At 36.6% G+C, this 18,824-nt stretch overlaps 1 protein-coding gene across 1 annotated transcript in view; it reads right to left on the reverse strand.

Moving 5' to 3' along the window:
* LOC149790775 (protein Wnt-9a-like) overlaps nucleotides 1-18,824 on the reverse strand; it is a 38,088-nt gene that overhangs the window by 5,613 nt on the left and 13,651 nt on the right. The window contains exon 3 of the mRNA XM_089972833.1: nucleotides 1,930-2,198. Within this exon, the coding sequence (XP_089828959.1) occupies nucleotides 1,930-2,198 (269 nt within the window). The remainder of the gene's footprint in view (nucleotides 1-1,929; nucleotides 2,199-18,824) is intronic.

Genomic DNA, 18,824 nt, shown 5'->3' on the forward strand with positions numbered 1-18,824 from the left:
ACTCATGCACTTTATTTACTATATCTTTTCACATCTCTCTCTCTCTCTCTCTCTCTCTCTCTCTCTCTCTCTCTCTCTCTTATCATAATGCGTGGCTTCCCTTCGTGTAGTTGTCTCTTTTGTGTACATTTGTATATTGAGTCTTCGTATAACTTTATTTTAGGAGGAACCAAGGAAAATATAAGAAGACAGAATAATTAGGGAATTAGTTTGAAACATATGCTAGAGTAATCTCTCCTGTGATCAAGGATTGTAGGTTCAACCCATAAATAACGCAACTGGCGACATCCGTCTATTGACGAAACACGGTCCTTTCGTGTCCGGACAACATGTTTTGCACAGAAACAATCCAGATTCATGTAACGTCAAACGTAGGGTACATGTTCACCAATAATGCAACACAGAAGACAGCCTACGGCCGATAAATTAGTATGCACTTTCTTTAATGGAAAGAACACAAAGCCAGAATTCATCGCTTGATGTTAAAAGTTTAAAATATTGTAACATCGGCCAATGGTGAAGGAAAATAACCCTTTTCAATTGCTCATTTCTAGATCGTGCCGTGGTATTGATAGAGACAAGATTACAGGCACAACGGAGGATTTCCATTTATCTACACTTCCTGAAGAAAACAAGAGGCCGCAGTGAGTCAATGAATCTTACTTGAAAGAAGAGATGCCATTGATCTGTATCTATGCTGCCAATATACATAATGTATAAAATTATGGGTTACAAGTTTAGCGATTAATAATACCGCTGAAATTGCTATTAGTATATATTGGTTGAGATCGACGCAAAAGAAACAATATCGTTAATATTTTATATCATCAGCAATACAATCATAATGAAAATGAATCATTTTTTTTATATTAAGGTCCTTATTTTATGGGGTGTCGATAATATTGCATTCACAAATTTTCCTGTGGACGGTTGCTATCAGGATAAGACCGATACTATAAATGGAATCTAAAAGCACTTCTCCTTCCTGATAGATACATAATCAACCTCAATGATTATTAAAGAGTGTACCTTTAGGCAGAATCCAAGTACATGTTAATATTGACGGAGGTTTCACATCTATCCCAAAGTTTCGTTGCGATATTTCCTTATCCGCAATTACTACTACCACTACTACTACTACTACTACTACTATTATTTTTGCTACTACTACTACTACTACTTCAACTACTACTAGCTTTATAGATAAGATTGCAAGTCATTTTTATTAACGATGATGAAATTAATTCTACTGTTATTACTAATATTACTATTACTATTACAGCTTGTGACTTTATAATACTGCTACTACTAATATTACTATTGCTATTACAGCTTGTGACTTTATAATACTGCTATTACTAATATTACTATTGCTATTACAGCTTGTGACTTTATAATACTGCTACTACTAATATTACTATTGCTATTACAGCTTGTGACTTTATAATACTGGTACTACTAATATTACTATTGCTATTACAGCTTGTGACTTTATAATACTGCTACTAATATTACTATTGCTATTACAGCTTGTGACTTTGTAATACTGCTACTACTAATATTACTATTTTTTAACAGCTTGTGACTTTCTAATACTGCTACTACTAATATTACTATTACTTTTACAGCTTGTGACTTTAAAATACTGCTGATATTGACATATATTATGTTGCTACGGATTAAACTTACCTCTACCCCCACCCACCAGAATGAACAATGCCGATGTAATCTTTAAGGCACACAAAAAACTGCTGATGACGATTATTATCCTTATTATCAAGATCGTCAAAGTCATTATCGTCATTATTATAGTCATCGTCTTGGTCATTAAAATTATATGAATTGAAGCGCTACCATTCAAAGAAATAGAACCTATGCGTTATGGCGGTCAGGGTGGCCAAAAATATACAGTAAGAAGAAAAATTATACCTTTCTCCCTAAGCGACTATTATGCTCGTCTACCTTGGCTCTTATATCTTTCCCTCTTCTTTTGGAATATTTCAAAAATTTCCTTGTAAATTTTGATCCGTATTTTATGTTGTCCCCGCATCCTCCCCAAAGCCACGCCTCCTTATTTTTCAGGTTCTTTGACTCGTCGCACGTGCAGCGATCGATACTTCCGCGGCTGCATTCTCGTGCGAAAGTATTCACTAAACTGGCAGAGGATATTGCATACAGGAATGATGTCTCTTTAAATTCTGAAATAGAAAAAAAATTAAATTATATTTGTGCGATAACATATACTGATTCATAATGTAAATTTCACTCAAAACAGCTGTTCAAAGGACGTAGTTCACACGATGTCGCTCAATTCGGAGCTGCTTCATCTGCCGATTTTTACTACGGAGGCTTTACTGTAATTAAGAAAAATGGAGATATAAAAAAATCCCGGTAAAACACGAATCTAATAATTATAAATATATATATATATATATATATATATATATATATATATATATATATATATATATATATATATATATATATATATATATATATATATATATATATATATATATATATATTTATCATATATGATTATAAAATTAAAATATCATCCAAAATGAGAGTCAATTAACACAAGATATATAAACCAAGGAATAATTACAACAAAAGTTTCAAACAATATCAGTTCAGATTTTATGTTGTTTGTTGTAGGGTTTAACGCCATTTTTCAGCACACGATAGGCTATACATGGCGGCCAGTATGAGGTGAGATGGCAGTGATCCGTAAAGGAGAGCGCTTTAGACCGCTCAGCCACTCGGGGCCCCCAGATTTTATGTAGTATGATCAACAGAAAATACTAGAATCCAAGGATTATGGCCATTCACCGATCATGTTATAATCCAAGGGCTATTTCATTCAAAGACAATGTTATAATCCAAGGGCTATTTCATTCACCCATATTGTTACAATCCAAAGGCTATTTCATTCACCGATAATTTTATAATCCAAGGGTCATTTTATTCACTGATAATGTTATAATTGGGGGTGGGCCGGGTGGTCAAAAGGGCTCGCCTTTACCGATCACTGCCATCTCATTTCTTTTTGCGAGGGTTCGAGCCTCTGGCTCGGCTATGTAGGTATGTGAGAAATCTGCCAATAGCTTCCAGTGGGTTGTGGTTCTTACTGAGGTTTACTCATGGTTCTTCCACCGCCATGTATAGTCTCTCCTATTTTGCTCTGAGAAATGGCGTTAAACCCAAAACAACAACAACAACAACCTAATCCAAAGGTTATCTTATTTATCCAACCTTGTGGCCCATGATTAACTTCTTATGTAATACAATATATCGATAATTCTTTGAATTCGTGCGCCATCTCGTTCATCCATACTGCCATCCAATGTCAACCCCCGCTTTAACTATCTTGTCCTTCGTGTATCAATAAAAGTCGATAGAATATGAAACTTTTGAGGGAATGAAACGAAAGCGATCAAATGTGCAGCGAGCGTTGTACGCAAGAACATAACCCCGAGCCGACTGCTGCGTGGCGTGAAGTAATTTCATAACATTCAAAGTAGTATTTCCTGTTCATCTTCGTATAATGGTTTTAGACATGTACATGCTAGTGGAACATTTGTAAAAAGATATCGTTTAAACCACGTTTTCATTAAGTTTAACAATACGGCGCGCAAAAGAAACATAATTCAATAAGAAAAAATAGTTCCGATCTGATAAGTATAGTTGACCTTTCAATAAGCACCGAAAATGCCCTACGAGGTTTCGGAGGTAACATTACGTCATCATTACCATATATATACCACAAGTAGACATCCGTTATTTGAATTTGCTAATCCATGGAAGAGGTAATAACTTGATTAATATAAATCGTATTCATCACTATATCGACTGCTCCGGTGGCCTAGTGGTTAAAGTGTCCGCCTCGTATGCGGGAGGTCAAAGGTTCGATCCCCGATCGAGTCATACCAAAGACTTACAAAAATGGTACTAACGGTTGCCTCGCATGGCGCTCAGCATTAAGAGGTTAGTGTTAGGACTGGTCGGCCTAGTGCAGGATAATGTGACTGGGTGGGACATCATGCTACATGTCTGCGGCATGATGCCCCAGTGCTAGACATCACTATAAAAGTTTTAGAACTACGTTGAAAATCCAAATCACACACACACACACACATCACTATATCATCACTGGATCAACCAATCAGGAATCGTCATCACTGGATACACCAATCAGAATCGTCCAAATATGGATCAACCAACCAGGAAACCCATTCGCTGAGATAAATCATTCAGCAACCGTCGTATAAACCATTCTAACATTGAAATGAACGGGACTACGTCTACATGCTTTTTAACACGGTCTTGGCCATCTTATATGTCACTGTCTACCCACATTTACCGAGCTTTAAAATACAGAGTGGTCCGATTGATTGTATGAAAAGTTTCATTAGTAAACAGGCCTTCAAATATTACGTGTGTGTGTGTGTGTGTGTGTGTGTGTGTAATTTCATCGTATATATTACCATTTCTGGTTATCACAAAGATGGCGGACATATTGACGCATAATTTCGGGTAGATAATTCGAATGGTAAGAAATATATTATTTCACCCTGTTCCACTTTACTAACCTAAAGAATAGCGGCTTGGGGCAATAATCCCAGACCGAATGAGAACTATCCAATCATAACCAGCAAATGGTCCTTTTCTCCTGATAGTAATCGTATTCTAGACATAATGTTTGGAGAGCTTGCGGATGGGCCACGTGTTTCATTTATTTTTTCATTAATCATATAAACTTTCATATGGTGAAATGAACATCTTGTCAAAATACAAATGCATCATCTCAAGGGGAGGACCGTAACCTTTGAAGATAATTAATGGACAATGCCAGACTAAACAACAACCACAGGTTAAAGTGGACTAAGACTTATATGACCACCCACCTCTCTCTCTCTCTCTCTCTCTCTCTCTTTCTCTCTCTCTCTCTCTCTCTCTCTCTCTCTCTCTCTCTCTCTCTCTCTCTCATGGCATGTTTTAAAGACACTGGTTATCTTCATATCAGTAGTGTAAAAATGCACACAGACTCTCCTACAAAGTACATGTAATTTAAGTTTTTAATGACTATGTGACTAATGTTTGGTGAAACTTTTGACGTTTTATCCTCCTCAGATCAGGTTATACGTGATCACGTTGGGTAGAATAGTAGCTTCCTTTTATTAATAATTTGTTTAGGGTCTATTACGGCCATAATATTTCTTGGAATCTAAGCTGCTTCTGATATCATTGATTAACTTGGATTAATTTTGCAGGGTATCTTTGGATATCTGCCGACGTTTATATCTGCAAACACAATTTCGCACAATCAGGAGATCTGAAATGAAACGATTGTAATATAAACCAATACCATATTAAAGCCTTCCAGTAGTTCATGCCTGGTCAGTATCGCTACCTTCTACCATCATCTTCCACATCATTTTGAATCTAATAAACTTTATTTAAGTAACTCTAAGTTTCTTTCATTTACAATTAAGAAATTACACTGCTTACCACCACTGTAAAAGTTCTTTGTCTCAAAATTTGAAGGTGTGTGATTTTAGCGGCGGCTATTTACTATCAAGTTTTCAATCAATTTAAACGAAATGAGCGACGTTTACAAACTCGTCCTCTCCACTCCCATTCACTAGACAATTAATATCTGCATACGAAATTATTCTCATGGTTTAATTAAAAATTACAGATATATTGTCCGTAACAGAAACATAGTTCAGGTGAAATGTTTTGTCCAGTTTACTGCCATGTAGAGAGAATACTAACAGTAAGGACATACCTCGACAAGACCGTATTCCGCCTCTGTTACTACTAACAGTGGATGCTTATTTTTACAGTTTTATTCAGTGTATCGATTTCTAGCAAGTGAGACTAAAGTTGTTTAATTTGAACTCAAATAAAATTAAAGACATTGATCAGCTAGTTAGTGTGTAGATAATTTATCTGACATTAACTATTATAAATATAATAAATTATATATATATATATAGATAGATAGATAGATAGATAGATAGATAGATAGATAGATAGATAGATAGATAGATAGATAGATATTTCCGAACAAAATCTTGATAATCTCACTTTCTTGTTTGAAAGCGTAACTGTTCGGAAGATTTCTGGGCTGCATAATCTACATGTAATGTAGTCTATATCAAGTACAAATTTGTTCCAGTTTCTGAAAGCCGTGTGCAGATCCTCTCTGGGAAGAAGATGTCCAGTTGCCCGTAATAAGTTAATTGTTTAATTGGACAAGGGAAGTGTTGCACTTATTCAGAAATTTATATCAGCTATCAAGGAAAATCTCTTATATTTCACAGGAATGTCTGTATTTTTGTTCCATTTTTGTTCAGGCTTGTTACAATAGCAGACATTTACTGCTGATCTCGTCCAATCAGACGTGGTTCAATGAGATCACCTCCAAAGATTTAGCAAACATACATAAATACCAAGAGTTTAGCAGAATGGGGACTTTGCGTAACCCAATTATTATTTTTGGGATTTCTTTCATACAAATGACTCTTGCTTTGCTATATTTTGCAATTAGATTTTTACTGCGTCCGACATTTATATAATCTTAGTTGTACGTGCTCGCTCCAAATAATGGAATAATCGACGTATATTTGTGTCCTGTATTTAAGCTTAACTTGGTTATATTGTCATTGTAACCCTTTCGATTAAACCCCCACCCCACTTTTAATAGCATTCACACAGCCTTCACGTATTATCTTAATATCTTGTAATTCCGGCCGGATGATACTGCTTGGAACTAAACGGGTCTTAAAGCTTAAAACGATTAACACACAGGTGAAAAGCTCCATATTGGAATTGACAAGTGACGAGAGAGTTGACCATGGGAGCAAAAGACAGTCATCTTCCCGACCTTTTCGAAAGCACACTATAGGACAAAAGATGGCTCTCAAACATGCTTAACGCAATTTCAGCTGATTGGTACAAAGTGCAATATAATGAGCAATTTGCCCTATTTATGCACCGAGACCACCAAAATGGCACCTGACCAGAATCTGAAATTTAAGCCGTTTAATCAACTATGCGCATTCTGGACATTAGAGGAATTTTAGGTACGAGTATTTTTGTGAATGAAGAAACATTCTGATTTATTGTGGCATGAAGGAGTTCAAAGGGGCAAAAATACCAGTGACAATTCATTTTTAAAGCATTCAAACCACCCAACAAAAAGAAATACAGACCCCTAAAGTGTAGCTTCAGTTTGAAAGAGACCTTGTCGGGATAAAAATGGAAAGATCCGGTATAACAAACAACCACAACACAAAAACAGTAATATATTTGTGCATGGTAAATGGAACGATCCGGTATAGCAAACAACCACAGCACAAAATCATCAATATAGTTGTGCATGTATGTATGTATGTATGTGTGTGTGTGTGTGTGTGTGTGTGTGTGTGTGTGTGTGTGTGTGTGTGTGTGTATTCATGCATGCATGTATGTATGTGACAGACTCCTCCAGCCGAGAAAACAATATCCACGAGACAAAAGATACAAGGTGAAGATGTTGCAAAAGTTTCCCAAAAACATTAAAAACTAAGATAACACAAACAGGAAGAATTCATTAAAATACATAGTCGAAACTGTATTTATATAAATTGCAATATTTAAAAAGAATCCAAGACATCCTCATCTGGAACACAATAGAAGGATACATTCCCACAGTTCGGTCTACACGATTCACTGTGCTAGTCCACATCCTAGCTCAGCTCGTAGGGAAGGGAAAAGAAATGTCCCAGAATAACAAGCTTCAAAATGCCCCGCAATGGCAAGTCAAACAGTTCCGTGCGATTAAAGAACACAATTTAAGATGACACGTTAATTCATACATCCGATCGACCTATATATACATATATATACACACACACACACATAGATATATAGACACACACACACACACACACACACACACACACACACACACACACACACATATATATATATATATATATATATATATATATATATATATATATATATATATATATATATATATATATATATATATATATATATATATATATATATATATATAAGTGGCACCTTAGTAAATAGATTTCTACTACAAATGCCGTCTATATTCGCGTGTACCACGAGTGAAAACAACAGAAACCATAACGCGCCGGCAAATCAGAATCCATGTTGTGAACACAACTGAATAGTCCAACCACACCAACGTATTGCCCTAAATCATCTGCCGGCTAATCTGTGCGCATGTTCTTTGAGGTTGGAACAGACTTTCACGGCGAGTATATACGGTACCAAATCAATTTTCTTTAATGTTATGTAAAACGTTTTCCAGTAAAATAATGACAGTGTTCGTCATTTGTTTGTGTTTGTTTTGTTTTTCTTTCGCTAAATTATCGTTATTGTCATACACTTGTGGCTTAGGTATCGTCAGATATGAAATTACTGGCAAACTGTAATGTCCCTTTTTTGAAGAAGGGATTGGCATCCTAATTAATATTTCTTGCATCTGAAATATGCTCTCCTATTTTGTTTGAAACATGTTTATCATTCCCATTTGAGCAACATGCGCCTGGACACGTACTGACCAAGACACACGGGTTCGTTATTATCTTGCAAGCAAAGAGTACAATATAGTAACTTGTTTTCTGTATGTACTTAATCACATTTCCTATGTTGGATATAACTGATTATATCTGTTGTAAGTGACAGATATAATTAATTATGTGTGTTGAAAGTACCATTAAAACCATCCAGCAATTAAGTCTTACATTGTAAAATCAAAGTAACGTTAAAAATAATCGTTCTTTCAAATGCAATGTTTATCAAACGTTACCGTAAATTTTAAAAACTGGTGCTCTTCGTATCTCTGGAATCGAAAATATTTTTTATAAAGGTCATTCTTAGTTTAGTTTCTATCACTGAAATAAAGGGTCATTTACAACTGTGGCGTGTGCGTTCCAAGCCTGTATAAATAAGTCCTGTCGTTGCGTTTACCGGGACAAGAAACCTTGCCGCCTGGCACGTAATAGTGTTTCGTGTGTTCGTGTAAAATTAAACACAAATGAACCAATGAACTTAATAGTAACAGGGATGTATGGACGGATGGAAGTAGCTTGTTAAACTATTGCTGTATTCATCGTATTCAGTGGGTCTTACACATAACATACCTCGTTATCTCTAAAGTGGTCTCTGTATTGCGACTGTTCGCTCCCATCTGAAAACAAGCACGATACACCTGACAGCAGACATATGTCTTGCGTTTTTCATCTTTGTATTTCTATATTTCTTATTAAATACAACAGTTTAAAATATTCTTCTCCTTTCATCTGATCATGCACATGCATATAAATTTCTGTAAAACGAATTCTGAAATATTTCAAATAAATTTCGATGCAACATGATACATCCACAGTTGATTCGCCTTCATCAGACAAATCCATTTTAAAGACGACACTTTTACAATCCATTAAGTTTTGCCATTGTAACTTTTATAATACGTACACCTGTTTATGCACATCAAACTTATTTGACCCATTTTTCCCCGTAAGCTGTATGAAAATATCAACCTCTTTTAAAAGTACACCTGTTCATAAACTTTTAATGATATCTTTTCTAAATTTCCTGGTATAAAGGACAACATAACAGCCCTTTGAGTGTTGTATATAGACAGGTTCGGCATTAGATGTATTTGAGTACCAGCGATTAGCTTATAATGTGCAAGAACATCACCATTACTACTCCAGGCACTATTTTCTTATGACTACTCCAAGCACTATTTTCTTATTACTACTCCAGGCACTATTTTCTTATGACTACTCCAAGCACTATTTTCTTATGACCGGGGCGGGGGGAGGGCGGGTCTTACGACAGAAAGACACTGGGAAGGTTATATCTTGTAATAACCGACTGGACTCCTATTCCAGACAACTGCCGGCCCAAGCAGTGCATGTAAACTGTTCAATGTATGGTCTAATAATTGTTAAAATCTCATCCTATTCGATTCTCGGAATATATTGTTACAGGTAGTGAACGTAGCAAGCATATTCAATAGTGACACGACAACGAATAATTAGACCTTCTTTATCTAACATGTTTCCTATCCCAATACTTAGCTAAAATGTTTCCCTCCCAGATACTTAGACAGCATGTTTCGCTCAATACTTTGCTAACATGCTTCCCTCCCCAATACTTACTTAATACCAACTGTTACGTATTTTCAGCAGCATATATTTGTGACTCACGTGAAGGAAAAGAAACATTCAGTGTGTGCCACATGCTCTCTCTCTCTCTCTCTCTCTCTCTCTCTCTCTCTCTCTCTCTCTATATATATATATATATATATATATCAGCATCCATGCCATCCTCTCCCTTTCTCTCTACTACTCTCGATCTCGATCATGTAACTTGATAGTGAATTAATTTATTTTTGCTTTCGTTGTTTGCCTTGCAGACAATTAAATTATATTATCACTGTATACATACAGTAATCGAAGTGAGAAAGCCATTGATGCATGTCTCATACAGAACTGTCATTTATAACGCTTCATCGTGGACCGCTCCGTTGGCCTAGTGGTTAGAGCGTCTGCCTCGGATGCGGGAGGTCGTGGATCCGATTCCTGGTCGAGTCATGCCAAAGACTTTCAAAAATGATACTAACATCTGCCTCGCTTGGCGTTCAGCAATAACAGGTTAATGTTATGACTGGTCGGCCTGGTGTCAGGATAATGTGACTGGGTGGGACATCATGCTACATGTATGCGGCATGATGCCCCAGTGCTTGACATCACTATAAACTGTCACACTGCAAACATCGTAGCGATATGACTGAAACATTTGTTAAAGCTACTTTCAAAATCCAAATCACACACACACACACACACACACACACACACACACACACACGCTTCTTTTCTTTATGACGCAAACTTATATCTACCTCTACCATTGTTATAGATATGGAACACTAGAAATCATTATGTCAAGAGAAAAGTTATAACAAGGTTTGTCTTGGACCTAAATCCTTTTATACAGTAATGGTCTTACAGTAAGCATCACTTGCTTAGTGCGTGAGAACTGTATAATGTGAATGCTATTGTTTATGAACCAATTTCAAAGATCCCCACACAGGTACAAACACCTGTTGCCCGTACCAACCGAGGATATATTCAATATACGAGAAAATCATAAACGATTGTTCACAAGGTTTCCGATAATTTCAATGAAGAAGTTCGAGCGGTGTGAGCTGGGTCATTTAGTGCAAACACATAGTTAAATTTTCACAAGCGTTAACATTGATATCTAAAATTAAATCCATGGTTCTGAGCCCTAACGAGAGTTCTTACTGTTGATCACTATTCAAACCCCTGCATTCTCTGTCTTTCTGTCTGTCTGTATGCGTCTGTCTAATAGTGCTTCAGGTCGACATAATATTATTTTAGAACTGAGTATCGTTGTGTGAATGTGTGCGTGGGTTTGTATGTGCACATTACTAGAAAAAAATTAAACCCGTCTGCCCTTTAACAGATGTGAAACACCAAAAAAAAAAAACTTTAAGGACGCTGTTCTGGTGGCTGGTGAACTGTCAGTATGGTAATTAGAGTACGCCGGAATTATGAATCAGGGAGTATTTAGCATGCTATACATCCATGCAGTAAACTGATTTTTAATTGTGAGTATTTATTTATTTGTTTATTAACACAGACACTTGTCACTAGTGCTCAGTTGTGAAATTAGAGTCTATCTCCCTTTGAAATGTACCATATGCTACAGGTGCAAATATATGGTGGCCCTGACTTGTGATCTGATTTATTCTAAGGCAGCCGCTGCTACGCTCAATCAGAACTAATAACATTGTTCAGGACAATCCAGTTTCGATCGCCTCAGAGGACATACGCTGGACACAGCCTATACAGCCCAAGAGAACATATGGTTCGTGAAAATCGTCACCATTGACGAATTCTATGATGATGGTCTCACGGTAGATTAATTATATCATGTTGTTGTTGTTGCTGCTGTTGCTGTTGCTGCTGCTACTGTTGCTGTTGTGTTTTTAAGGCCAGTTTTCAGCATATGATATGTTATACAAGGTGGCCAGTATAACTGGTCGAGCAATAGCCTGGAAAACACCTCAAAGAACTAAAGACCCACGGTAACCTACTGGCAAGATTTCTCGCATACCATGTTGACCAAGTGCGATATGCGCACAGAGGATGGATGTCAGTGATCGCTAAAAGCGATCGCCTTAGACCATTCAGCCATCCGGGGGCATGTTCGGTTATGTAATTGAGTTGCCCTCATTGCCCAAAGTCATTAGTAGTAGGAGGAGTAGTACTACACATACATTTTTCATAAGAGTTTAATATGCTTTTCGGAGAATATTCTCTCTCTCTCTCTCTCTCTCTCACACACACACACACACACACACACACACACACACACGTAGTATTGTTGTACACTAATAACAATGATAAATAACAGAAACAGTTCTGATTAAATCGAATACTGTAAACAACCCTTGCATGATCATAACCCATTTTCAATTCATTTCCAGACAAAGCACTTTCTTGGTATTGTACTTTCTTACTATCTCGTGATATTAGACACTAAATCACATATTATCAGAGAATTAATAGTTCTTGAATTTACAAACTGGCAAAACAAATATGCGGTCAGTCTAAATAGCGCGGAGGCCCGTATAATTAAGAGTGAGACCCACCTCAAGGGTCTTATCAGGGTGTTAGAAAGTACAGTTAAACATATTGATAACACGTATATGCAAGTGTGTATTTCCACTTAACATTTTCCTCTGATCTCTCGTGTTAACAGGATTAGGTCTTGATATCTGGTAATAGAGAGGAACAAACAAGGCAAAACACTGGTCTCCACAAAAGCCCCAATGAGTTCATTCACTAATGTCTCTTAACTTGGGGATTACAGTTTCCATTACTCGAAAACTTTAGTACTGCCACGGCCCTTGACTATTATTTACCTAAATGGTGACGGAGAGATGCCGCCTATGTCTGAGATCTTCAGTTTTGATTCTAGCTCTTATCCGTCTTTGTTCTATTTATTATTTATTTTTTGGGTGGTATTTCTGCCCGTTTGTCTTTATTTTAAACTTATTTTTGTCTTTCTCCAGCATATACGTTTATCCGCCAATGGGAATGTTCGGTGTTTGTAGATTGGGATGGAGAAAATACTCGATGTCCATCTATATGTATCTGTTAGACTGTTCGTGTTCGTTGTTTGAGATGGAGGAACACTTGACGTTCATCTATCTGTATAATTTCGACTGTTCGTATTAGTAGATTTCGACTGTTCGTATTAGTAGATTTCGACTGTTCGTATTAGTAGATGGAGACGGAGGAAGAATTGATATCCATCTATCTGTATCTTTTTAACTTTTATTCTTAGAACATTGAGATGGAGGAAGACTCAATATTCACCTGTCTCGGTTAGTCAGTTCGTGCTAGTATACTGAGAAGGAGGATCACCTATCTGCCTCGGTTAGTCAGTTCGTGCTAGTATACTGAGAAGGAGGATCACCTATCTGCCTCGGTTAGTCTGTTCGTGCTAGTATACTGAGAAGGAGGAATACTTGATATTCATCAGTCTGTCTCGGTTAGTCTGTTCGTCTTAGTAGATTGAAATGGATGAAGAATTGATTTCCGTCTATCTGTCTCCCCTTGTCTGTTAAACTGTGCATGCTAGTAGACTAGTAGATTGCGATGGAGTACGACTTGACGTGCATCTCTCGTTCTCTGGCCGCTCTGTACTTGTCCGTTTGCTTCTCGTCATGGACGAATGATAAACAACACCATCGATAAACCCAGGATAACTCGTGCACTCTCTGTATCATACGACATCGTGCAAAATTAAGTTTCATTCAAATGACAAATTAATATGAACTGGTATGAACGCAAGGAATATGCTTGAAATTTCACAAAAGTTTGTTGCAGAGTGACGACATTATGCCCATCCGACCAGTCATAACACTAATCCCTTAATAATGCGCGCCAAGCGAGGCAGCTGCTAGTACCATTTTTATAAGTCTTTGGTATGACTCTGGCAGGGTTCGAACCCTCAACATCCTGCATACGAGGAGGATGCTCTAACCACATAGTCACCGGAGCGGTCTTATACAGTATATACAAAATAATATTTCATACTTGGTGTCATGCCCCTAAAATAACAGGATCAGACACGGATTAATACAAATGCAAGTCTGAGAACAAGGAAAGAGCCTGATGAGGTATTATTGTTCTTCATTGCTGAGAGAAAAGTCTCCGGATTGATTGTGAAAATAAGTTTCCAGTATACCAACTATTTCCAACTACTGGAAACAGAGTTTTGACACTATACTTGCTTAAAAAATTATATATATATATATATATATATATATATATATATATATATATATATATATATATATATATATATATATATATATATATAATAATAATAATAATAATGAGAACTTTGTATAGCGCCTAATCTTTAGAAGCTCTAAGCGCTTTACAACATTAGACAACACCTATAAGATAAAAAACATATAACGATATGATTACAAAAACAAACACCATGAAATTAGAAAACATTATATATATATATATATATATATATATATATATATATATATATATATATATATATATATATATATATATATATATATATATATATATATTGATTTCACGTCGACATAGTGATCGGATTCATTGATTTTCCGTAAGTGGAGCTCATAAACAAAATATTCCTACCGGGGGCCTGTGCATATTATCAAACTTTTGCTTCCCTACTCTACGATTTTTATCAACAGGAGAGTTGTATGAAATAGAGAATCAGTCCAGAAAATCCATTTATTTCTCATCATGACACGTTAATACTGGCTCCACTTTATCGGCTGTTTCTATTCTTTTAAACATTTCAATTATTCTTTGCTGCCAACATCTTACTCTGCTCGAACGTGTGATCTCGAACTTTTTTTTTGGGGGGGGGGGCGGAGGGGGTAGGGGAGAACAAACTAGGTTACATTGGAAAACACGTGTCATAATGTTGAGACACTTATTTTCTTCTTTCAATTTTAATATTTTATCTACGAGCAAATGTGATTTTAATGACATTATATGTCTTTGTTATCCGTAACAAAAAAAAGATCAAACGATGTGTTGTACACAACATCTGTCCAAAACTTCTAAAACAAATTTAGTGAGACTGTGATTCATATTGGCATATGTATTTGAAAATGCTCATGAGGGCGTTGTTGTGGTTTAAGATGCTAAAGTGATAAAAGAAAACTCTCGTCCTTGGGCCCTGCGGCAAGGTGTGAAACAATTACATACCCTTAATCAATTAGTTCATGACACAGATGTCGGTAAAGCATTTTGCACTTTAAGACTTATACATTTGAGCAGAAAAATAAACAAAGTGTCTGTGTTAATTTTACAAATCTGTCCTTTCTTCATAGTGTTATAGTTAGGTTTTTCAGTATGTGTAAATAATGGCTGCAATCTACAGAAAATGCGCGTGTAAATATTGAGTAAAGTTCTTTTATTCTGAGACTAGATTGAAACTGAAAATATGATTTGGACAAGTGAAGAAATAATTTAACCTTGAAATATTATTGGTAAACTATATGGGATCATTAATTTAAGTAGACTGGTTTGATAAATAACACCTTTAGGAGGTTTTGATCGATACAAGATTTGGTTATCAATCACACCAGCAGATGCAAAAGTAATGTATCATGATCCTTCTTCCGATGAACGACGTGTAATTAATTTCACTTTTTATTTTCATTCTCCAGGTAAAACTATTGTATCCGTTTGTTTGATGTATTTAATTCACAAGAAAGACCAAAAAAAAACTGACGAAGAATTGAGAAAGTAGCACTCACGAATCGCCGGTTGGAAACAGTATGAACAAGAAATTTTAAACAATTTTCACAAGATTTCTGTCCTATAAATGAGGAATTTGTTATATGCTTTTTAACAACGTGCATTGGTGTTTGGCACGATTAATATCTTACATTTTCTTGATTATTTGACATTGTGTAGTATACCCCACAGAGAAAATCAATTCGCTGGTTCAACGATATCTTCGATTCAGGCATTTCACTCTGTTTTCTTAGGCATCCAAAGCTGGGTCCCTTCTGTTCCCTTACAAGACCTAGGAATAGTGCACGGGAATAAGCCACAACTAACAAAAGTTACGGAATTAATTATGATTAAGTTTGTTGTTTTTGTAAAACCGCAGCTGTAACTATTGACGTAAAACTTATTTCTTTTTCCAATTCGTGTTAGGTTAGACCCTTATTTATTATTTGGGGGAGGGGGTTCTAGGGCGTGAGAGCATTTATGTGTATGGTCGTTATTACGTGCATAACATCGTGCATCATGTTCCTAAACAGTTAAATAGGTGGCGAATGACAATTGTTGTTTGAAAAGATTGTACTTAAATTTACACGTCGGTCAGAAAATATAAGTTAGGAGGATGGTTGTTGAACAACTAGAAGGAGTCAGTAGATTGAATAAGAATGCTGTCTATCTAAGGGCATCTTGTTATGTTTTCTTATTTATTTCGTTTTCTTTTGCGTGATTTACCATGTTTTACGGATTTTGCACGTGTTACCGCTATTTGTTATTTAATATACATTTTACACAGTTCTAGCATCTTTACGCTTACTATTATCCAGGGGCCCCGAGTGACAGAGTGGTCTAAAGCGCTCTCTGTTACTGATCATTGCCATCTCACCTCTCTGTCTGCGTGGTACTAGGATTCAGCCAATGTGGGTATGTGAGAAAGCTTGCCAGTTGCTTCTCGTGGGTCGGTGGTTCTTCCCGGGGTTTTCCCGGGTTCTTCCTCCAACATTAATACTGGCCGCCATGCATAACCTATCATGTGCTGAAAAATGGCGTTAAACCCCCACAACAACAACAACAACTTTTGATCTTGCTATTCTTCGCGTTAACATTTATTTGGAAGGGTTTATCTTCCTTAATCTATGTGCAATTTGTTTTACACTTTTTGTTGTTTATGTTAAGTTGACACCTGATTCTCAAACTGTGTGCCGCGAAAGATTTGCAGGTGTGCCGTGGGAGTTTTGAAAAATATTTAAAATTGCTAACGTTTTGAAACCTTGAACATATCGAAAAATTAAATGGTAAATCAATGTCGCAAGAGTTAAAAAAATATCATATATAAAAACGCAATCTCTGTCAGTCTGTCATTCGTTGGTTCCTTTGGTAACGCGAGACTTGTGCGAGATCTCGGGAGAACTCGATCGTTCTAATTATAATAATAGTCTAATAATAAATACATGCAGCCCATTATACAGTGTTCTCGAATTTTCCACGCTACAATAATAAATACACAACGTAACAAATCAGACCGCTACATCTGGCCGCTATGGGTGGCAGCTATACAATGTTCTCGTATTTTCCACGCTAAAATAATAAATACACGACGTAACAAATCAGACCGTTCCATTCCAACTTTGATGCTTATAAATAAAGTTTGTTATTTGTTTAGCCATGGAGAAATACTTAATCAAGTCTGGAACTCTGAAAGAGAAACTGTTAAATGAAAAGCAAGGAAGCAATCGAAAGTACAAAGAAGAGTACATTGACTATGGTTTCATCGTTTCGGGATCTGAAGATGCTCAATTGCCATTCTGTCTGATCTGCAACGCAGTTTTGTCGAATGAGGCGCTTGTTCCCAGCAAATTGAAGAGACACATGGAAACAAAGCATCCAAATGTAAAGGACAAACCAAAGGAATACTTCGAAATTCTCGTGGCTCAACAAAATAAACAAGCTAAGAAAATTACGAACTACATGAAGCTGCCCGAAAAGGGATTGATTGCAAGTTATAAAGTCGCTCGGTTGTTGGCAAAACGCAAGAAAGCGCATACAGAGGCCGAATCAGTCATTTCGCCAGCATTAACAATTGTCGTTGAAACTATGCTTGGAACCGATGCAGCCGAAAAAGTAAAGAAAGTTCCATTGTAAAATGACACGATTTCGCGCAGAAATGAAGACTTATCGTCAAATTTAACGGATCGAATTTGCGAAAACTTCGGAGCGCCTGACAATGAATAGTCTCTGCTGTGGTCTCTTCAAGTTGATGAATATACAGACGTTAGTGGCAAAGCTCGGCGGCTGGCTTTTATTCGATTCATAAAGGATGGAAACTTTGTGAACGAGTACTTATTTTGCAAAGATTTGCAAACTAAGACGAGAGGCGAAGACATTTTCCATTTGGTGAATGAAAACATTTTGCTCTTCAGCCTACAGTGGAAAAACTGTGTCAGAGTTTGCACCGATGGATGTCCTTTAATGCAGGGAAGAAAGAAGGGATTCGTCATTCTCGTGCGCCAAGAAAATCCAAACGTGTTAGTTGTACGCTGCATGATCCAAAGAAGCTCTCGCCTCCAAATTTTTGCCGAATGATTTGGAGTCTGTTCTGAACCAAGTTATTAAAGCTGTAAACTTCATCAAATCTCGACCGCTTCAATCTCGACTTTTCTCTCAACTCTGTGAAGCGATGGATTCAGACTACAAATACCTGCTGTACCATACCGACGTTCGCTGGTTTTCAATGGGGAAAAGTGTTAAAGCGTATCGTCCGTCTCAAGATTAAAGTGATTTCGTTCTTGGAGGTTCAAAAAACAAACTTTGGATTCTCTCTTCATGACGAAATATGGTGGCTGAAGGTTCAGTTTCACTCCCATTTATTCGACAGATTAAATTCGCTGAATTTAAGTCTTCAAGGGCCATCGGAAAACATCATCACTGCAACATCAAAACTGAAGTCATTTG

The sequence above is a fragment of the Sinohyriopsis cumingii genome, chromosome 10 (assembly GCF_028554795.1).
Source record: "Sinohyriopsis cumingii isolate HCF-2022 chromosome 10, ASM2855479v2, whole genome shotgun sequence".
NCBI classification, from domain to species: Eukaryota; Metazoa; Mollusca; class Bivalvia; order Unionida; family Unionidae; genus Sinohyriopsis; species Sinohyriopsis cumingii.